At 30.7% G+C, this 24,450-nt stretch overlaps 2 protein-coding genes and 1 pseudogene across 3 annotated transcripts; 2 read left to right on the top strand and 1 right to left on the bottom strand.

Annotated features, from left to right (window-relative positions):
- Window positions 1–4,616: 4,616 nt before the first annotated feature.
- On the bottom strand, window positions 4,617–5,811 carry LOC111037455 (annotated as a pseudogene).
- A 58-nt stretch (window positions 5,812–5,869) lies between these two features.
- On the top strand, window positions 5,870–15,691 carry LOC111037460. Its single transcript, XM_022320045.1, has 20 exons — window positions 5,870–6,401; window positions 6,469–6,557; window positions 6,645–6,873; window positions 7,016–7,141; window positions 7,246–7,398; window positions 7,464–7,693; window positions 7,805–7,935; window positions 8,228–8,478; window positions 9,023–9,273; window positions 9,365–9,635; window positions 9,718–9,915; window positions 10,233–10,336; window positions 10,401–10,586; window positions 10,702–10,834; window positions 10,895–11,032; window positions 11,126–11,274; window positions 12,409–12,613; window positions 12,737–12,817; window positions 13,226–13,381; window positions 14,581–15,691. Exons 1-20 carry the CDS (start codon window positions 6,048–6,050, stop codon window positions 15,163–15,165), a joined length of 4,020 nt encoding a protein of 1,339 aa, XP_022175737.1. The 5' UTR covers window positions 5,870–6,047; the 3' UTR covers window positions 15,166–15,691.
- A 3,562-nt stretch (window positions 15,692–19,253) lies between these two features.
- LOC111037454 (ATP-binding cassette sub-family B member 10, mitochondrial) lies at window positions 19,254–23,622 on the top strand. 2 transcript variants are annotated; one of them, XM_022320038.1, is made up of 10 exons: window positions 19,254–19,678; window positions 19,743–19,943; window positions 20,810–21,012; window positions 21,094–21,204; window positions 21,903–22,073; window positions 22,174–22,405; window positions 22,512–22,798; window positions 22,892–23,145; window positions 23,218–23,327; window positions 23,438–23,622. In XM_022320038.1, exons 1-10 carry the CDS (start codon window positions 19,444–19,446, stop codon window positions 23,554–23,556), a joined length of 1,923 nt encoding a protein of 640 aa, XP_022175730.1. In that variant the 5' UTR covers window positions 19,254–19,443; the 3' UTR covers window positions 23,557–23,622. The 2 variants fall into 2 exon arrangements, with proteins under 2 accessions (XP_022175730.1, XP_022175731.1); XM_022320039.1 differs by having other exon boundaries at window positions 19,450–19,629.
- Window positions 23,623–24,450: the final 828 nt, after the last annotated feature.

A 24,450-nucleotide genomic window follows, 5' to 3' on the forward strand; every position in this document is an offset into this window, starting at 1 on the left:
CCCCCCCTTGTTTAAGCGCCTGAGTGTACCTACCTATAAGTTGTACTATGTAATGAATGCATATTGCATAGTATAATAGATATGATACAATGTTATTATTTTATTAACAAACATTTTACTAATTTTAATATTAGATAAGTTAATAATTATACTATATGTAGTTTTAAAGTATATTATTAAAAACAATAAATTATAACTCACATTTTTATTGTTGAAGTTTGTTGAACTTTAATAGTAAACATAATAATATATAGAATATGATCAATAAATCTCAGGTATCTTAGACAAAATTAACAATTACCTATATAATAAAATTTGAATAATAATACGCTCTAAAAAAAAGATTAAAGGAAATTCCTATTTAGGCAAAAATACAATAATATTTTATTTAATTGTTTTGACGTTTTAGTACAATAATTATATAGATGCATAGCCGCATAGGTATCTGTTACATGAACTCAATTAATTGTTACTTCGAGAATAGAATGAGTTTAAATGACACGGTAATACCACAAAATAGATCAAAAAGATTTATTTTTTAAATTATTGAATGCTGTGAATTGTACGTCGCACTTTAGTCTGAAACCGTATAGCTAATTGAGGTTACTAGAAGTTAGGAGTTGAGCGCATGCTGAGAGGGATGTTTTTTATTTGATTGTCAGGTATCACATTATCCCAAAGAAATGAAAAAAAAAAATGATAGAGTAGCTTTTTATAGTCTTCTAATTTTGTTGTATTTTTTATGCAGTCCGAGTACTTAAGTAATTAATTTTGTATGTACCTATATTTATTATTTATTATACTTACACGGTAACACTAGAACGTTTTAAAATATTCCAAATACTTTATGAGATAATATGTTAAGCATATTTGAATATATATTTTTTTATAAATTGTTTTTAAAAAGGTGTTAGTTTTGAAAACATTCAAATAGACTGACAAAAAAATATTTATTCGTTGTAAATTAATTAATGAACCCCTTCTAATACATATGGATGGTAAGATATAAAATTACTTATTAATGTGTAATAGCAATCATCAATGAACAGGGGACACATTTGGTGAGGTACTAAGGTCAGTTGATCTGTGGTTTTTCTATATAAAGGCACCAAGTCATATTATGCTATTTATACTTACATACCCTAAAAAGCAGAACTATTTAAGTGTGAGCTGAGGATAACTATTTAATAGTTCTGCGATGTAAAAACATAGTAAGTGTTTGAAGAAATAGTGTATACATAATACCTGCTCTGTACTAGGAATCTAAATTAAACACTCCATCGTATACAGTTATACAGTGATATACACTCCAAAACATTTCCCAAATATTTCCTATACATACCTATACTTTACTATCCAAAGCTCTTACTTCAATAGTTCAATATTCAAATAATTTTCATAAATTTTCACTTTATTTGAAAACATTAAATAACATAACATCACTCAAATAAAGTTAAGGTACATGTATACTGTATAGTGTATACATTTGTACTCAGTAAACTGAAATACTGAATAATTAAAAACATTGCGAATCATGATAAATTGTTGCAATCATCTATAGTAATTTTTGTTTGGTTTAAATCATTTACAACTAAATTTATGAGATAGCACCACGCAAATAAACACAAATTACAATATCAGCAATTTATAATCATTAAATTGTGTATTAGGTATATAAATAGACACCTATAAATTTAGATTATTATTTATTTTCTAACCTACACGAAAGTTTTTTTAAATCCATACAATTTTACAATAGTCAATAACCAGCATATCACTCACAAAATGTACAAATAGATGAATGAATGCATTTAAGGTATTTTCTACGTAAGAAAAATTATTTCCAGAAGCTCATCGAAATAAACGAAAATTTTTCAGCAAACATCTTTTCCGCAGTGTTTTTGTTGAGACTTCTAAAAAAAATTTTATTAGTTCATAAGTCAATAGTTTAGCAGAAATTACAGATTTTACCATCTATTATAGGTAACTATAGTCTATAAGGTATACTCATTATTTAGATGACGTAGTATTACTATAATATTTATTGCGCACCAATGTATTTTACTCATCGATGTAATGATGATAATAATAATCTATACCCGAATACGGAACAATCGACCCCCAAACAGTGAACACACTATCAAAGATTGTGCAGATTTTGCTAGCGAGAATAAACACGAAATAATATCATGTCATCGTTTATCATCACACACAACTATAATTGTTGTGGTACTTCTAATTTCATTCGAATAAATAAAATATTGTGAGGGTCACTTGTATCTAAACCGTCCAATTGAACGTCTAATTTTTTGGGAGAGAAGAACTTTCGGCTCGTCTGTACGAGTCGTGGGGTCGTGCAAAATCACGCCCAGACGGGGTGACGGTGCAGTAGAAAGGGGAGGAGATGGTGGTCGGGTTTTCGGCGGTTTGAGTGTGTGCGGGTGGCATAATGTCGTCGCAGTACACGTCGTATTGGACTGTATTATTAAATACCTATATATATATTATTGTGACGTGCGTAGTCGAACAGTCCGACTGCAGAACAAATCAGCAGTCTGAGGCAGTGGCGGCGGCGATTGCTGCTGCAGCGGTCGAAAAAGGGACCCGCCACCGCTCTGAGAGTTTCGAGCGGCGGCGGTGGCGATTGTGGTTGCGAAACAGGCCGCGTTCGCGTACATTATACCTATATATTTTTATCATATATTATGTTATACGAAATACGCACACGTCGGCATCGGTTTCACGGACCGTTTGTGCCGGTTTATCGGTCTCCTGGCTGTCTGGCAGCCACCGACTGCACACGACACACACACGCACACGCACACACACACACACACAACACGTGTGTATATGTTATACATCATATAATATATCATACCCTATATGAGCACACACACACACACAACACGTGTGTATATGTTATACATCATATAATATATCATACCCTATATGTGTTTATTACGATAATAACATGACCCACAACACGCACGTACGTGCGCGCGTCATATAGTATTAAAATATGTTGTTATGCGAATGCGGACGCGAGTATATGGGAGGCGAAACGGGAAAATATTATCCTCTATTATAAGCAGCAGCGATGTTGACGGGGCGGCGAGTGAGATGGGGGAGGGTTGGTGGGCGAAGGGGGCGGCGAAAATAAAACGAAATCGACGGAAATATAATATTTATATGTATCGCATTATTGTTATAACATGTGTATTGTGTGTGTGTGTGTGTGTGTGTGTGTGTGTGTGTGTGTGTGTGTGTGGGCGCGCGCGCACGCGTGTGCTGTATTACCTCCCGACCGATGTAACTGTATATATGTATACAGGTGTAAAAATAAACTCGGGGGCGGTACGGCGGCGGCGTTCTCGTAAAAGCTGTTTTTTTCATCGTCGCACCGCAGACAATAAAATTTTTTTTAAAAAAAACCATTGAGAACTTTGTTTACGACTTTACGAATCATAACGTGCACAGTAGGTTTCACAAAGATAATGTTAAAAATATGTTCTATGCTATATACTGCAGGTATCTACAATGTCCATAATATATCAAAATGGGTCCATTATATGATATAAACCTAATATTATGTATTAATGTATTATGTATAGTCAATAAAACGTCAAACAATAAATTGTAAAATATACCATATGAATGAAGTATATAGGTACGTCACGTATGCATAATGCAACACGCGTATGTGTAAATTAACTATTTTTATTTTTAACTATGTAATATGTACGTAACGTTTACTTTTTAATTAAAAACGAATATTCTTTTTTCTATATTTTTATTATTTTTTTTTTTTCTTAAGCGATATACGAAATATCGAATTATATTCTTCTTTTATTGCTGACTATTTGATACAAAACTTTATCGTTTTTAAATTTAAAAGTGTCCTATACGACGTAGGTTAGGCTAGGACGCTAGGTGTAGGTACAATCTAACCTAACCTTACCAAATGGGTATTCTATATTGAAAATAAAAACGTGATTTGTGATTAAGATCACCCTCCGTGATGACTTGATGAACATTTTGATAACACATGTTGGATACAGTTTCTAGTAAATTGTCGTTAAAAATAAATTAATATAAGCCTGCCAATACAGATACTAATCATAAGGTATATGTACATATTGGGTATCAATGGTATCATTTTTCCGGTGATTTTTAACTGTGATATTTTCACAGATATATATAATAACTAGATACCCGACTCCATATACCACAACGTTATTAAATTATGATGCCCGACGCCATTTGTGACTATGGCAATGTTTACAAATTCTTATCATTTTTTAATCGTTTTGATATCATTCATCGTGATACAAATATTTCATAATATAATTATATTTTCATAAACTTAATATTATTACAAGTTTCTTATACAGTTATACATAATTGTACCATAATTGATGGATGAACCAGTTAAGTTCAACTCATTTTACATTGTACGATTTACTGTAAGCCTAAAAATATAAGTTTAAATCGAAGAATCAGTGAATATGAATTAATGGACTTTACTGTAAGCTGCCCATTTCAAAATTTGGTTCAATTGATTTTGACCCTCAACTTCACTCTTTATGATCATAGAAATATGTCATCAATCAATTCTTTTATTGCCTTACTGTACCTACGGCCAGTAGCTTTACGCCCTTTGTTCTTAATCAGGTTTTTGAACAACTCCAAATTGGTACCTTCAAATTTCTCCAATAATATTTGTTCTGTATCGTTTTCCAGCAAATTTTTTTTTCTAAAATCTTTTAGTAGATCCTTTAAATTAGTTAATGAAGTATTTTGCCTCCTAATCTTTTGTTGTAACCGTTTTATTTTGAGCTTTAGTTCAAATTTTGATGGTGAATGTTTTTTATGTTTTGGACTAGCTACAAATAATGGACGTGAACAGGTTGCTCTTGATGGTGTTATTAATAATGGCTCAAAACTGGTATTAATAACAGACCTTTCAGGTGTAATCATTATTGGTAAATCTGGATTATTACTAGATGTTACGATAGTACTTGGGGTCAAATTAGTTGTATTTAAGAGTGGGATCAAATCTGGTGAAATAGGTTCAATGCCTTCTAAATTGAAATAAAATAATAAAATTTATAATTAAAAAATTAGAACAATTCTTGGTATTATATATTCATTTAATTTACCTAGTTCCGGTATTTTTAATTGAGACACATGTTTGGAATATGATGGAAAAATTGAAGGCACAGCGTTTGAGTTAAGCTTCAACTTGTAGCTACCACCAACAGTTTGTTAAAAATCAGTTTGAACAAAATGATCACTGCACACCTTGCTATATTTAGAAGGGATAAATTCTTTTCGACCTACTGCCTTTATCCATAACTCATTTTTTTCTGCATCTTTAAGTGGAAATCTATTGAAAATACAAATTAAAAAAGCAAAAACATATAATATCTAATAATAATAAATTAGTTTTATAGTAGGTACATAACGTTAGTATATAAAATATTGATCCTTAGTTTAAGACAATTTTAAAAATGTTAATTGTAATGGGTTAATATTATAATACTTACGAGAAAAAGTGTATTTTTCTAACTCCATTTGTTGAATGTCGATTCGTGCAAAAATGTACACAACATGACATCACCATCTTAAATTAATAATTATTCAAAAACCTACAATAATCGTCGAAAAAGGGTCAGTACCACAGTAAAGTTGTAGTCACTAGTCAGTAAGTTGGGCAACAGGCTTGTTTGATATGAACTATTGTTATCATTGTAAACATTGCCATAGTTGTAAATGGCTGCCAGCGTCATTGATAAGAAGAAGTCGGGTATCTAGTTATTATATATATCTGTGGATATTTTGCATTGCTAAGCAACTGTATAGTGTATATGATTGTACGAACACCATAATACATTTGATAAACACATCACAATGCGTTGTACTATCGTAATGTCTCTGTATGTGTACTTATGGATTAGGTAGGTACATCTTCGGACAATAAATTGCGGGCTCGTGGGTTCCGGCTTCATAATATTACTAATTTATTGCTAAATCAAAAGGATTTCATAATGTCCGAATCGTCGAATTTGAATGAGTCCTTTCAGTTGTTCTTTCCTTCAGATTATTCCTCTGCAATAGAAATTGAACAATTGAGCATCCATAGTGAAAGGAACTTATCGTTATCTGCGGAAACTATCAATTCCAAATCGACCGAACAGCTGTCACTGAAAAACGTAACAAACGTCGTTAAAAGTAACAAAACGGTTAAAGATTGCGAATCGTTTGCAAAAAAGCTTGAATATCCACTGACAAAATGGTCTAAACGAGAGATGGCTGCAAAGATTCGTGCGGAACGTGATAGAAAATTTGAAAGTATTAAAAAGATTAACGAGAAAATTACGCGTGGCGCCGAATTCCTCAAAGTACATATGACGATTGCAAAGCTTTGCGATTTGATATAATATATTATAAACATTTATTTATTTTCAGAACACTTCTGGAAAAACACAAGCTGATAAATTAGAAGACCTTAAAAAATTAAACAACGGCCAATTGTACCATGACAGAAGTTCTATTAAGTATGCCCTTGTGTTGTTTTTAGCGTATTCAACGCATATCTACGAGGTTACTACATACATTTTTATCCGTAATATTCACTTTAGTAGTGATGACATGCAAAGTACATCACTTAACACCAGAATAGAAGCACTTGAATTAAATTTAAGAAAAATCCAAGATGAGTTGATAGTAGAAAAAAATAGGCTTAGTGATGACGTGGAAGAACATTTGAATGTAGTCGAAGATCAATATTTCAATAACGAATCTGATGAAAAATCTATTTATACGAATATCGAAACCATCAACGAACAGGTCGAAAAAGATCGTTCAGATAAAGTGAGACAATAATATTAATAGAAAACATTATAAAATATATAAATAGAAAACACAATAATATATGATCCATAAATTATTTTTAATAGTTGTTTAGTTATTTTTTTATCAACAATGTTATTACCTACATAATATATATATTTAGACGGAATCCGCGTTAGATGACGTCACAAAAAGAATGGATGACTGTTCCTTGAACGAGCTTGTTTTTGAGACGGTTTCAAATTTGGAGACTAGATTAACATTCAATCCAAATCCTATCGAGTTTAAAGTAAGTTATCATTTATCAATATTAAATACCATGAACGGCATAAATTTAATATTTTTAATAATATAGAAACGTATTTTTTTGGGGTGACTTTATAATTATTTAAGGTGATGAAGAGGTATTCAAATGAAATAATTGATAGTAGTATTTTGGAACAACAGATTAAAGTTACCAACCGTAGTAAAACCACTGTATCGTGTAAGTTTAGCCATTTGTCCGATCCAAACTGGGTACTTCAAGACAACATGAATACCATAAAAGTATCTATAATATAACGTTCTGTTTAGTTGAATGGCTAAAATTAAATTGATCTATCGCCGGTTAGGTAATACCAGTCACCTGGTGTCGTGTGCAGCCAGCTACAACGATCGTTTACTCAGTGACATTTAAACCGATGGTATTACCCAATTTCAGGACCTATCAGAGTTTATATGGAGTAAAACTAGTGTTTGAAACTGTGACAAATAACCAACCAGATTTAAAATACGTGTTGAGTATTCCAGTCAAGTTTTGTATTATTAAACCTGAACCGGAGCTGGTTACCAAAACAATAACGTACGAATATATTATATTTCAATTATACTCACGTCGATGACGATACCTCATAATACTAATATTCAAATTACTAACCTGCACGTGCTCTCAGAACATCCAAAATTGTTTCAGTTTCCCGGCTGTACGCGATTCATGCGAAAATTATATTTCCAAACAATATTTAATCATGAAAAATAATGGTGATGCCGACTGTGTTTTTAGCGTACTTACAGAGACCGAGTTTCAAAAAAAACGAAACATCAGTGAATATACCAATGATGATGATAATAATAATAATTTATTAAAACAATTCTTTGCTATAATCAATATTAACGTCATTAAAATTTAAGAATTTGAATAACAATATTAGTTAAAACTAACTATTGAAAAAAAAAACAGTTGATAATCGTTGGACACATAATACTTAAGACTACCTACAAAATATAGATATTGATTATAATTTATTTGCCCTCTAAATAATTTCATTAGCATATAGGTACAAGTTGAAGACTTGTATAATATCTGAATCATTTAGGACTTTAATTTTTTTTCCAGGTTTCTTCTTAGGTTATGACTTAAATGAAACGGAAATGGACGATAACGATGTAATACCCGGTACTATTATTAAGTATGTTATTCGTCAGATGTTCAGTAACTTTATGTGGAGACATCATGTTAACGTGCTATTACCAGCCAAAAGATCTGTAAAAGTTCCAGTTATATTCAACCGAAACTTTGCCCAATCGTCGGTCACCGAGTATTTCATAATCGTATTTGATAATACCGAGTATTCGATTCCAAATCAGGTAGGTATATAAATCATTAAATCGAATAAATATCGACAAATGTTTGGTTGATCGTAATCTCGACGTTATCGCGTACCAGCCACCACATTTTACCACATTTTTCCTCTCTGATTTTTTTACCTTCCCTACCACCTCTCTCCTTATTACACAGTATCTATTTAAAAAATAATACGTTAAACAATTCGTATTGTCTCTGTCTGTATTGGTTAACAAGTTTTAATAGCGTTTAAAGTTTTCAATAAATCATTAGACGTGTTGTCGTGTTATCTCAAATTGTTGGGTGACAAATATTTAAAAAATAAAATCTTGAAGCTTAATAATATTACGATGTACGATTGCTAATATCATTCGTGGTAGGTACTTCTGATATACATCCAGCGGGACAATTAAAAGCCATAATATTTAAAAATAAAATTGAAAAGGCCAGTTCAGTGCCACTGACTTTTCTTGGAGGGCCAGGTGACGTGCCTGCCGCGTACATTGTATAGATATGAGGTACCTATGACGGCATCACATGAAATTACAGTTCTTATTTTCGTTCTAGAGGGTGAACGTTATCGGTCAGGTCATAGATCAACAAATTCTCGTAGATCCCAGCGTGATCGATCTCGGTCTGTGCTACTTAACGAGTTCCGTACAGACGGGCAGCTTTAAATTACGCAACACCAGCAGGGTGGTAGTGCCGTACGAAATCAAACTACCCCGGGAACTGTCCAAACATGCAGGGCTCAGCCATTCGAAGGGATACCTCAAAGCTGGATCTTCGATGGAAATTTTCATTCGTCTGTGTTTGAAGTGCCTACATATATACTAAACGAATCATTATTATAAACACAATACGCGTGTCGTTATCTATAACGTCGGCGATTACAATCATATTTTTAAGGTACGACATGTTGCGTCCGGACGAATGCAAAACGTATTTCGACGCAAAAAGTGGTGTCCTGGATTTCCCAGTACGAGTTTATCCGTCAAACTGTAAGAAATTCCACGAGATACGCGTCTTGGCGGTGGTGACCACGTCGTTTGGTCTGAAACTAAGCCCCGATACATTGGATTTTGGTACAGTTAACACGACGGAAACCGTCGTTCGGAGTGTCATGTTGGCCAACCATTCGAGAACCAAAATGGAATACGGATTCATGAAACTACCAGAAGTAATACGACGATGTTATAACGAACAAAAAATAACGATAAAAGTAGCAAAAAAACATTCAATTCGTTTAAAAATTTTTTTAGAGAATTTCTGTACGTCCTAGTGCATTCGGTACTATATTTTCTGGAGAGAAAATTTGTCTGCACTTACATTATAGCCCTGGAACAAGCATCTTGCAGCAGAACGTCCATACTTACAATGACGATTTCGTATTGATATGCGATACAGTTACCGGTGCCAACGCAGATATATGTCCCTTTCAAAACGATGCAACCTCACAAGTAAGACGATTGAGCTCAACATAATATTATTATATATGTAAAATATATTTAATGTAATTTAAAATTAAATAGTTAAAAATCAGACATTATATTAATGATTCTGTGAGTGTTATTTTGATTTTATAACTAATAAGTATTTGATAGTTTATGTTTGTCAACAATACGTAGCTAAGTACCTATATTCAGTAATTAGTGAATTCAGAATTAGCTACCTAAATTATATGTTACTTAACTATATCCTTCCGTGTTAATAACTTTTCAATCGGTCTTAAAAGTTGAAATTTGTCGTGAAAGAGTAAATACGAGTTTCTTTTTAGATTTATGAAACAATAAATGAAGAAAATATGTCGAATACAATTATAAATAAAAATCCAGCAGTCAGCGAAAACGAGATAAAAGAATTAAATCATGGACCTGATCAGTAAATAATTTTACATGTGTTTTGATTTTTAAGATATTTATCTACTTAAATTGATACGAAATAGGATAGATGTTTCGGTATTAAAACACGAAGTAGAAATAAGTTCATTTGAGAAAAATGCTATCTTAAGACAGGCCACTGTAAGATGCCTTGCACAAATTCATGATGTACCAGTAGAACTTTCCATACAAAAAATCATATTCGGAAAAACTCATTTCACGTCTTACTCGATTTTTAAGATTGATTTGAGGTAAGTAATTGTATATAGTATGTATGTACATTGTACACAATATGTCTATGTACCACGATCGTAAAATTTATTTTAAGATTGCAATTTATAATTTATAATCATAATAAAATTTAAGAGCATCGAATTTGGCATCTATAACCGAACGTAACATTAACTCATTTCCGGATTTCAAAATTAGATTTGAATTTGTCTCGAATGATTCTACAGTAGAGTTTAAACCAAGGAATGGATTACTACATTCAAAAGAAGTTGATAAATTTAAATACATTTGTTTTTTGGATTAGTTATGATTATTATTTTATATTTAGATCATGACTATCAGTGTCATATTTAGACCACAGCTTGATAGTGAGATGCAAAGTATTTATGAAGAGAGCCTCAATTCTGAAGTAATAAAAATCAAGGTCGATAAAATTTTAAAGGATAAGAATTCTTTCATAAATCAAGTCAGTACAAATAATTGGATTTAATTGTTCTTAAATACCTAAGTATTATGTATACTTTCACAGTACACATTTAATAATTGGTACATTCAACAGGTTTACACTGACAAACCATTTCTTCATGAGAAAATCAAAGTATTTGAAGCCAATAAAATATTTTATTCATTAATGTATGATACAACAAAAATCGTTTCTGCTGCTTGCTTTGTACAGTTCGTTAATCAAAAATCAAAAGAATATTTTGGGTATTGTATTAGTTGAAGTAATATCTAAATTAAAATAACTCATAATTATTTATTAACACCCACAACTATAATAATATTTTATTATTATTAAAATGTTGGCGTATTATAATATAACTATATATTGTATAGTAACATCATATTTTCTAAATTAAAAACTAATACACGTTAAGGTTAGGAAACAAGTAATTTAAAAGATAATAATATAACAGATAGGTACTAATTATATTAATTATACTATTTATTATTGAGTTCAATCATATTACATTTTAACAAAATTAAAATGTCAAAAATTCATTACAATTTATTTATGATCATTTATTTTTGAGTATGGTTAATATTATAATGGTCGATAAAAATAATAATTTCCTAGATAATTTGATGTTTTTTATATCGATGATGTAGAGCTATGTAATATTATGTAACTACATTTTTACAAAAATATCAAATTTGTCTAAGTATTTTAAATTTTTTTAAATGTCATAATGAAAAGCAGAATATTTTTTCTAAAATGTTAATGTACTCACATTGGATATTGAACAAATAGTACTTGGTAACGATAAGTAGCATTTTAAATTTAGATAAGCGGAGTAGTATACCATACGTTTTTTCTGGGTATCTCACCTTGCCATTTTACTATTTTCATATAAAACATATAAACAATACAATTTTTCATTGAAATAAAAATATTGTAGAGTCATAGTAAGTTACCTACTAATTACTGACTATTCAAATTATATAAAAATAATTATTTTAAAATATAACAATTGAATAAGAAAATTACTGTTTACTAATCATGATGCGTAGTGCCTGCGCCCTGCAGTGCCAAGTGGATCGATTTCCCAGGGTTATGGCTTGTATTAAGTATTACTATCAACTGCAATAATAATATGGGACGGATTATTATACGTGTCTCAAGTAGGTAGTCACTGTTGTGCAACACGGAATTAATAAAGTCTAAAATAAATAACGATTTATTAAAATGCACTTACTATTGTCCAAAAATTCGTTGGTTCCTAGTTTGTCATGCCGAATCGTTGTACCCGCGATTGCAGGCAATACGCATGTACATGGGAAACACGAAGTAATATTAATATTATTACATTCGTCGCTGTCCTATATTATGTTATAATATAGATTCTGCACTGAATCGTTGAAGCTGAGTCTCGTGTGTCCGACAACGAAGCCGAACATCATCTTGTTTAGCGATCGAATAGATTTCGGTGAACGGACCATAGACGTCCGTCACAACGAATGGCTGTTCGTACGGAACGTGACAACGCGCCCTGTGCCGTTGAAGGTTTCGCCGCCTAGCCCAGTCGGACCTTTTTTCTGCGCATTTGTAATCATAAATTAATATTATATTAGCCATTACCTATGTCCGAGTGTCATATTGTTGCATGCCATGCAATTGATGGACGGAAGGTAATTTATTTATCATATTATCTCATATCATCATTCATAGGCTTTGAACGGAGAACAGTTATTATATCCCGACCGCACGTTGCCAATCAACATTTCATTCATACCCGAACACGAGTTGGAGGTGAGTACTGAGTGACTTCAATGCCACACTGTATGATAATAATATTATGTTAGAGGAAATACTTTGCGTAGAATTCGCATTGCATAATAATATTTGTAATATCTATAGAGGCTAGAATAGTTAGGCATTTTTGAATATCGGGTAATTATACAATTAATAAAATACATTTTTAATACTTATTGCCACCAACATATTATAATAAACAGCTGTGAATACGAAACATTAAGATATGTCATATTCAATTTTCAAAAGTAAAATCTTCAGACATTCTTGAAACTCCATGCGTACCTACATAATAGTATTATACGCTGAACCACATATGCTCACGACTAGCACGACCTGAAAATCAGTGACAACATTTATCAATTTTTACGTGTACCTACAACATACTTTTGTATCCTCGAAAAGGTAAAGGAAATGTTGGAGGTGAGTTCCGAAACGATGCGGTTACAGGTCATGGTATCCGGTAGCGGTCTCGGCCCATCGTGCACAATCACACCAAATGACATGTTCAACGTAATACAATCTACGCGCAAACACGCAAACAAAGCACTTATTTTTCGGGTAATAATTATTATTGGTTTGCATGCATAACTATTTTACATTGTTTTCGTCGATTATCTGTGGGAACATTCATTAAAAATATTATATAAGTGTCAGTTTTTTATTTTATTAAAGAAGGAAGCCTCAATGACTTGACCATTGGCTTGTTTTATATATAGGTACTTAAATAATTTAGACTAAATTGTACAATTTAATATTTTTCATAAATAATAATATTTTTTGGATTGATTCTTCGTCGGGGCCCAGTCAGGCGCGGATCCAAGGGGGGGGGCAAGGGGCCATGGAATCCTTAAATGGACTTGCATTACTTGCATTTTTATCAGACTTATAGGCTGAAATTTTATTTAAGATGGCCCCCCTCCCCCCGTAAATACGTTTTAGATCCGCGCCTGGGCCCAGTGCGTCGGAAGGTGATCAGGTATGTTGCATTTTTGTCGGACCTCTTGAGTAAGAATAGTTGTATATCATAATGTGGGTACATTTTATTTTTTTTTATTACATTTTTCAAATTTTCTAGGAATTAATTGTTTTATTTTTTTTTATTAATAATTTGTTAACTATTTCATATTAAATTAATAAACCACACCACGGCACCAAAACAAAACAATACACGAAGTATAGTTACTACTTACTTATATTTGGTCCCGCGTTTGGGCCAATAAGGTGGGGGTAGCATTTATCCTGCTCCGTCTTCCTAGAAATTTGGTTTCCTATAGTTGAGGACTGAGAAAAAAACGTGAGACCAAATAGAACAAACGGCGATAACGTAATACAATCGAACGAAAAAACTATTTGAAAATTCCAACATTGTGAGGCTGGGCAAATAGATCTCAATGACATTATGCAATTACTTGTTTCCACGTGTGCATACATTTATCACAATGGTTATAACTTATAATGACCAGTACTTTGTGATTATGATAAATATAACAAATTTTTTTTTTTTTGGTGTGGGGGAATTTCTTTAAATGTACGAAAAATTTCATCTCCCTTCAAAAACATTACCAAATGATGTGAAAAATTGAACATATTACAACTACACTATAATAGATATGGAAAAAAAGTCAATATATACATTATACATGCTATAAATTGATTTGGGCTGTCTAGAATATTATTATTTGGGATCTATTCTTATAAATTCAAATGAATTCAAAATGTTCAACCAATACTTTTATAATATATTTATATACGTATAGGTGACAAACACCAGTGGGACGAAAGTTCGGTTCAACGTGCAAATGGAATGGACGAGGGAGAGGTCAGAGCCAATGGTCGACAGTGCGGTGTTCGAGTTCATAGAAACGCTCCGAACGGCGGAGCTGTCGGACCCGGAGCAGCGTGCGGCGATGGAATCGCGTTTTGAAGGAGCCGATTGGGCCGAGGAATCCGCAGACGCTGGTGAAGGTGCGTTTGACCTGGGAAACGGCGGAAGGCCACTGTGGTTTCGTTTGGACCCGAATGGGTCGCGGTACGTTCAGGTTACTTTGATGCTTCCTCGGTACAACCGACAACTAGACGAAGACAAAGACGGTGTCAGCGACGAGGAGTCGTTGGAGTCCCCGGACGGAAGCGAAGAGGAGGCGTTTAAATCACCTGACGATGGTTTCGGGACGAAGTTGGCCGAACCGGGCAGAGAGCATAATCGCAACAACGATGATCGAACAGCCACCGACAAGCGTCGCGTCTTCGCAGCAAAGTTCAACGTGCACGTAGGCCATTTGGTGCTCCAACAGTTCTACGTGTTTGGTTTCGTAGACGTGGATAAATCTGCGGACTCCTAGGGTCATCTATTGCGATTATTGTTATTTTTTTGTTGGTGTCTTATAGTATTATACAATATTCATACGCGATGTATTGTGTCACAGAGCTTATTGAGTATACAGAGGCAGTATAATATGGCCCATCCCGGATATGTCAAACTGGGCGAAAAGTATTAACGGGGCCAAATATATTGAATACATAGTTTACTATATGCGGGCCGCACATTCAAAAAAAAACATTTGATGTACATTTTTAATTGTATTTGCCATTACTAACAATACTTTATACCTATCAGAAAATAAGACAGAAAAGTAAATAATGACGTAAACCTCTCACATCTTGACATGCCTGCTCTAACCACTATAAGTGGAATTGATTATAATTCGAGGTAGGTACCTGCAAGCTTCTACGTCGTATTTGAGACCTAACGTCAACTGACTGAAACAAAGTTCTATAAATGTTATATGACATCAAATAATAGTATACTTGTTTTAAGTACCTACTTAAATTATAGTTTTTAGGCAAAACGTTTTAGAAGGAAGTTATAAAAAACAACAAATTTGATGAAAATAAAATCAAATTTAAAACCTTTTTATAAATTATTGTATATGTTGTTTTTCAATTATCAGTAATAAAATGGTAATGTTTAAAACATTAATACCTGTTATATAATATAGAAGGGAGTATAAATGTAGAATTACATATTTACAGCTAACAGCTGGTGATTAGGTTATTTTGATGATAATTTACCTTATTACAGTACTACTTATACACATTATACTGCTGTGTCTTTAAAAATATGTGTCGCATAAGTTATTTTCTGCTCTTAGGAACAAATCGTCTCCGTTAATTTGCTGGTTATGTTGCACAGCATTCGAAAGACCCTGTATTTCTTAATAATTCTGCTCATATACTTAGTAAGTGAACGACTTAATATTCATCAGTCATCGCTGTAAAATACTAAAATGGGAACGAATGTATTAAATAGCTGATAATATTATGATCGCGAAAAAAAATAATAATTTAATGTGTCATGTATGTCAACAAAGTATTGTAAGAATATTCTTATATCCGTAATTTGATGAGTGATAAAATGGTTTATTTTTATGATATTTAAACTTTAAAGAGGGAGACAGTGAGTACAATTCAAATCAAACCATTCGTCCGTATCATTAGATGTTCATGCAAATTGAATTCGACTTGAAAAAAAAATACAAAAACTACTAAATTCAAAATAAACGTGGACATAATTATAAAACTACCTATTTAATTAAAAACATTGGAAAAATTAATTACAATTTACAGCCCACAAAAGAAAAAGAAATAAAATTTTAAGGCAATACTACGGTTTTTTTTAAACTTAATAATAATTGAAAATAGATGAAAAGAAAGGGAACCAAACTAATCTAGTTTTCAAATAAATTAATGGATTTATTTTAAAAATGTACATTTAATTGATTTGCATAATGTAAAATGTAACCTATTTACGTACCTATTCATTCTTAAAAATCGTTGTTAGTTTATTAGAGGTAGATTTCATTGTAAAGTGTATTTTTTTTGTGGGGGGGGGGGCTCTAGAACAATGTCAATTCTAAGTGCATAATTCGAAGCAAGTAACAGATATTTCAAAACTGCAACTTTTATTTTGTATTTTTAAGTAATTTTAGTAATTTTTATAAATGTATACATTTTTTTGAGTTTTTACTGTATTAACATTCAGTAGGTAATTCTGCAACGTATTATTTCAAGAAATTGTATATGCTAGATTTGATGCAGTGCAGTGCTCATCAACAAGTATAGGTACAATAGTGAATATAGAATTAAAAATTATCTTTATTTTAAATCGTTATATATGTTTAGAATCAATAATACAGTCTAAAGATTATATTATTAACTAATAAAAACCATACCAGATTTGTTTTTGGTAATTTCCAATTTTTGATTTTAGAATTTTTTCTTTATGTATTAAATACAATGTACTTAATTAAGGTTTTGTTATAAGATCAAAATTAAATATATTTAGGTCAATTTTTAAGTGCATTTCTATGTACAGTATTTTAGTGCAGTTTTGGTTACTTTTTAGTATTTTCTGATGGTTATAGTTACGACATTTAAATCAAAACCCTAGTTATACATTTTCAGTATCCTAATCAACAAAATTATTTTATTTACTGTTTATAACTCATTATTACCTACTAATATCTAATTCTAAATAATATAATGATAAAATAAATAATATAATCATTTATCTGTGATTAATCGTCTCGCCTGAAATTGAATGCATTAAGTATTTTATTTCTCTTGAGTGTATACGGGTTTGCCTATACATAAAGTCTTGTACAATCGACATCAAATTAATTGAAGAGTACCTAATATTTTAAATAATAACTGTAAGAAAACCAAAAGTATGTATTGAGTTGTTATAAGTTATAAGTTATAACTAATATGGTGGATAAATCTTAGTAAAAACCCGTAGATATAAATATCAAAAAATACTTAAAATCTCCACATAGATACCTCCCACCACCACCTACGTCATTCAACAACCATTGTCAAATGAAACCACTCAAACGTTTTAGGCCAAAATCCCTCAAAAATCTAAGCATTTTTTACTGATTCTAAAGGTAACGTGAGACACACAAGGGGGAAAGTGGGCAATCACTGGAGACTGTACAGTCATAAAAAAACTAAAAAGAAAAATAGACAATTTCAAATAACTATAGATAGCTTAAAAAGTTTTAAACAATTTACAGTACCGTGTATTGAAAAATGAAAATGCTAATATATACATTTGAAACAATTTCGAGTGACCGCCTATCTACGATTCTTCGTTTTTGAATTATAACAGTACAAGAACATTTTCGATTTTATCAAAAATTTCTATTCTGTCCAAAAGTTTTTGCTTTTCCCGATCATTATGAAAAATACCAACTGGGCATTTTTTTGCTTTTTAACCCCCGATTTTTCAATTCATTTCACTTTTATATCAGAAATGATATAGTTACCTATTGAAGTTAAAAATTGAAGTATTTGTTCTAATATAAAAAGTTTTTCAGTTGCAAAAGAAAACACATTGCTGTGGAATCTGCAGGACTTTTTTTTTCGAGAAATGGATACTTTTAACTTTTGAATTATAATATACGCTACGACCACGGAAAAGTGACAGCAGAATTCATATAAGTAAAGTAAACTGTAGAATACTAAAAAAAAATATATTGTAGATATCTAATAACAGAAATAAATTAATAACTGTATTATGACGCATTGTTGTATTATTATTATGAATTATGACTTTATGAGAAAATTGTTTAATATAAGATTATTCATGTAAACATACATAGACTATACTAATTTTATAGGTAATTTATAATATATCACAGATCAATTTAATTCAATTAAATGCCAGTTATTACTACTTATTAGTTAGCTGTAGCCACTCGCTTGACGCCTTTGGTGACATTGTAGAATTGTCAAGAGTAATGAGTAATGACTATTACCTTATCATCACCATGGCTATTGATAACCAAAACGACGATGTAGGTAGATAATATTTTTGGAAACATCGTGTTTTTGTGCTGTTTTTTGGAATTTTCTTTTTAAGAAATGTTGGTATTTTTATGCTCAACATGTCGGCGGAATCAGAATTTACTTATCTTACTTACTTTTTTTTATTGTTTATAAGCCACGTACAACCTACAATTAAGTTTTAAGTGGTGTATTTACAGTAAAAAAAGAAGTAAGTAAGATAAGTAAATTCTGATTTCACTAACGAGTTGAGTATAAAAATACCAATATTTCAAAAATAAAATTTAAAAAAATTGCTTGGGAAGTAAACTACATTTGCTCGGTCGCTCGACGCTCCTAAAGTTTAAATGAGTATACCTCTACAGTCTACACAGTATTTTTTTAAAAATCGGCCTTAGCGCTTTTGCGCACCATCCTTGATCCTTCCCTAAATGCCGAAAACTCACTTTTCGACACCGAGTGACTATAAACTATAAAGTATTATCTACATCTGTATCATGGTCACCACTTACCACTCACCTGTCGCTAACCGTTTCTTATCGTTATCACAGTTTCTTATCAGTTATCGACTATTGTCATTATTTAGTCTTGTTTTTATTTCTTATTTAATTACATTTCTAGTTTCTATTTTTTAGTGTAATATACAACTGTTAGTAGTTATATAGTTAGTTGTTTAAGTATTTCGATTTATTGCATCGCACATATTTTATTTAATTTCGGTACAAATTATTATTATATACATAACTTAATTAGGAGTTAAATCACTGTTCAATATGACGTTCGGGCTATTGCGTTACAGCTTGTGTACAAAATTTAAGTTACCTATTCATTACCAACACAGTTTTATAGTGAATATCCCTCGTCATAGGACACGAAAGTCTTTATTTAATGAAACTGTACGATGGATGAGTACCAAAAGTACATCAAAAGAAACAAAAAAATTATTTTCAGAGTCCAAGGTTCTAAGATTGTATTCGCTTGCAAAGCCTGAAAAAAATAGGCTCATATGCAAGTTAAATATAGTGGCCGGCAATTGATTTCTTTTATTGATTATTGTTAAATTTGTTTTTAGGTGCTGTATGTTTTTTATTAGTATCTAGTGCAGTAACGATGGCGATTCCGTTTTCCTTTGGACGTATTGTTGATATAATTTATAAGTCTGACATTACGGAAGCACAATCTAAATTGGTTACAATATGTACTATACTGCTACCTGTATTCTTAATCGGAGCTGCATGCAATTTTGGACGCATATATTTAATTAACACATCTGGTAACTATTGAATAATTTGCTTCTTTACATCTTTTTTAATAAACTATAATACTACAGCTTAAATATTTATTAAGAGGATGCTATACCCGCATGTGTTGTCTCCGTCTTACAAAAGCGTAAAATATTAAATTTTACTTTCAGCAGATCACGTTTAGCTCAGTTAGCTTAAAAATTAGAGTGAATTGACCTCTAATTAAAATTAAAGGTAAGATTATTGCGGAGGGCTTCTCATAGGCTTTTTATTTATATTTTAATTTTAAAGAGAGTTACGAGTATTTTAAGTTGTACAAACAATTTACAATTCTTAACTTCTCATTTGTTACGCTCTTGTAAGGCAGAGACAACACATGCAGGTATAGTGTCCTCTTAATATTTAATTTTCCAGCATTACACACAAAACATTTATTAATATTCTTTAAATTTAAAGTGGATAATTATTTACATTTTATATTATTAGCTGTAATAATATTAAGTTCTAATAAAATCTCTGAATCTCCATTGATAATATACTTTTTTTTTCTTACATTTCACTTCCTTACATTGAACTTATTATTTAATCAAGCACCTAATTACTAGATAATATTCTACTGACACTTTCCAGTTTCCCACCCAAGTGCATTGTTAAGTTTTATTTATCACGGGACTGATTAAATCTTTACCGCCTTCTATTAAATATAATTGTATAAATAGCTATTTGGAGCCCTGCTACATAAATTGATGCCATTGCAGTTGCATCCACCATATCATATGTATTACATGGAGCTTAGTCAATAATCTATCTAAATTAAAAAAAATGAATATATGAATTCTAATTTAATAGTTGAATGTATTTTTTAATTATTAATTGTCATCATTTTATTTGTTAGGTTATAGAATAACAAAAACACTTAGGGAATTGTTATTTAAATCCCTTTTGTCACAAGAAACTGCATACTTTGATCGTCATAGAACTGGAGAACTTATTAATCGATTATCATCTGATTGCTTACTTGTTAGCCAAACTATCACTACAAATATTTCTGATGGACTACGTTCTACTATAATGGTGGCCAGTGGTGTTTCTTTTATGGTAATTTCAATTTTTTTTCAAATTAAATTTCTATAAATCTTTAATGTTACAAATAATATTTTATGTATAATATGTATTTAGTTTTTTGTATCTCCAAAATTAGCTTTGGTTGGCTTATCCATAGTGCCTCCAATTGCTGCATTGGCTGTGATATATGGACGTTTTGTACGAAAAATTACGAGATCTGTACAGGTAAATAATAAAACAAATATTAATACATGAATATTTTTTTTCATTTTTTTTATTATTAAGACTGAAATTTTAGAAGCTGACCATAAAATGATATTTTTTTCTTGTTACATTCTTCTGGTTTATAGCTTTAAATTTGTGTCACAAATAAAATAAAAAATGTATAAATATATTTTTATACTGTTGTATGTTACTGGAAAATGTATCTCATAGTTTTTTGTGCATTTCATTTTAATAGCATTAAATGTTGATAGTTTCTCATCTAAAAACAAGTACATTTTTAATGGCACTATGTGGTACCGTACATTCAATTTTCTTAAGGGAGGGGGAGGATTGAATTATATACATACTCGTATGTTTATTAGAGTATAGATGAGGTAATGATGTATCCAGGAGATCTTTTGAAATAAAAGAATGAATTTTGGGTTGCTGGAGTAGTGTAAACCAAATGCATTAAAATTTTAAGACAAGATTTTATTAGTATTTTGACAAATACTACATGTTATACACACGTTACAGTTTTCATGATGTGTACATTTTTCATTCTAGCTATTTCAAAATGGGATTTTTTTTCGTTCTTTGGCTAATTTATCTTAAATACCTCTATAATTTGTGTGCCACTGACACTATGTATACTATCATACAAACTAAATCCTAGTAATATTTTGTAAGAAGAAAATAATAAAATATTTAAAATTCAGGATTCATTAGCTGCTTCAAACCAAGTTGCTGAAGAGAAAATATCAAATATCAGAACTGTAAAAGCATTCAGCCAAGAAAAAAAAGAAATGTTTTTGTACGGGAAACAAATGAATGAAGTATTGCAGCTTTCTATTAAAGAATCATTCATGAGAGGATTGTTTTTTGCTATGGTAACTTCAAATCAATATCTTAATAATTATCATGGTGTAAAGCCTATTAACTTACATTATAGTACCATACTAAATCTTGGTTGGATTAATTGTTTGTTAGACAGGATTTTCCGGAAACTTCATAATTATATCAGTGTTATACAGCGGTGGATTGTTGGTCAGTGAACAAGCTATTAGTGTTGGAGATTTGAGCTCCTTTTTATTATATGCTGCTTATACCGGGGTGTCTATTGGTGGTATATCAACATTCTATTCTGACATTAATAGAGGCCTAGGCGCATCATCAAGAATATGGGAAATTATTGATCGCAAACCATCCATACCTATTTCTGGTAATCTTTTAACTTAGAAGTGTTATTAACTTAAATATTTTAAACTTATAACCTATGTATATTTTATGTTTGTATACAATTATACATAAAAATATTATTTTTACAGGTGGGCTAAAACCATTGACTGATCCTAAAGGAGAAATAAGCTTCCAGAATATTGTGTTTAACTATCCAAATCGACCAGACGCACCTATTCTTAATGGATTAAACTTAGAAATACCTAGTGGTATGATTTATGCATTAGTTGGCCATAGTGGTAGTGGAAAAAGTACACTAGGTCATTTATTATTAAGACTTTACGATCCTCAAAGTGGTCAAGTATGTTTGGATAAAACAGATTTAAAAATGTATGATCCAATTTGGTTACATGGTCATATTGGAGTTGTTAGTCAAGTAAGCTACAATTATAATTACTCTGAAAATCTTAAAACTACTACTAATACCTATATTTTATATTTCATAATTATTAGTTGTTGTTATTTATAGGAGCCAATTTTATTTTCTGGGACTGTTAAAGAAAATATTGCTTATGGGCGTGAATGTGTAACAGATAATGAAATTATAGATGCTGCTAAAGAAGCAAACGCATATGATTTTATTGTAAAAAAATTTCCAGATGGATTTGATACAATTGTTGGAGAACGTGGTGTTCTTTTATCAGGTGGCCAAAAACAAAGGATAGCTATTGCTAGAGCATTACTAAAAAATCCTAAAATATTATTATTAGACGAAGCTACAAGGTAATTATTATTGTCATGACTTATATGCAATTTTTGATTATTTTGTTTTTTTAATTGATAAAATTAATTCAGTGCATTAGATGCGGAGAGTGAAAAGTTAATTCAAGAAGCGTTGCAGAGAGTTTCAAAAGGAAGAACTGTATTAACAATTGCTCACAGGTTATCTACTATTAAAAACGCAGGTAACTTACTGAATATTTTATTGTAATTTTAATGTTTAAACATAATGTTAAGTTATTTATCAGGTTATAAGTGCATTTAATATTTAATTTTCGTAAAAATTTTATTTTAGATAAATTGGCTGTAATATTCAATGGAAAGATTGCTGAATTAGGTTCATATGATGATCTTATGTCTGTAGAAAATGGTTTATTTAGAAAACTCAACAAAAATCAAATATTGACAAGTTAATACTGATATAAAACAAATGTAAACAAATAAAAGGTATTAAGGTATTATAAATGTTCCAAATATTATTGTTATTATTGTTATATTATATTATATATTTTTACGAAAAAAAAATTATAATTTTAATTATACATTTTTATTTATTATATTCGTTATTTTTTAATATGATAGAATATAGATTAGGTATTATGAGCTGAATATTTTTTTGTTAGTATACAATTTTAAAAATTACTTCCAACAATTAATTTATTATGTTATTCATAAGTAGGATTTTTTTTAAATTTAGTTTATTCTTGAAATTAAAAAAACAGTTATGATTTTTTAAAATTTTAACTGTGGATATGATGGGAAAATAATACATTAATACCCATGTTTTGTAAGTAATAACTAATGAATGACATTTTTAATAAACTTTTTTTTAGCAATTTGGAAATTGTTAATATATAAAATACATTAATTATTAAATATTGATTTTTTGAAACGAAAAATATTAATAACTTTAAGAACTAGGAACATTCTTTTTCTATGTATAATTTTTTTCCCCCTGACAATAATTCACTAGTTGTTTTGTGGCGAGTTGAACATTTTACTTTTTAGTATCTATAGTGCTATAGTGTGTGGTACATTGTACATTGTACATTGTACACTGCACTGATCTTCAGGGTTATTAGCTGTATTCATACTACTATAACATTCAGCTGAATTATACTTGTTATTTTATAACTTATAGGTATATCTGTGGAAGTGTGGAATAATAATTTAAAACTTGATGGGTAGAATAATTCATAATAAGTTACCATAGTGGCTTATCAACATCGTATTATTAGGATTTAGGACGGGCGGAACTACGGAAGTGGAACACAGGATATATATGCTATAAAAAAAAAACCATAGCAC

This window comes from Myzus persicae, unplaced genomic scaffold (assembly GCF_001856785.1).
Source record: "Myzus persicae strain clone G006 unplaced genomic scaffold, MPER_G0061.0, whole genome shotgun sequence".
NCBI lineage: Eukaryota > Metazoa > Arthropoda > Insecta > Hemiptera > Aphididae > Myzus > Myzus persicae.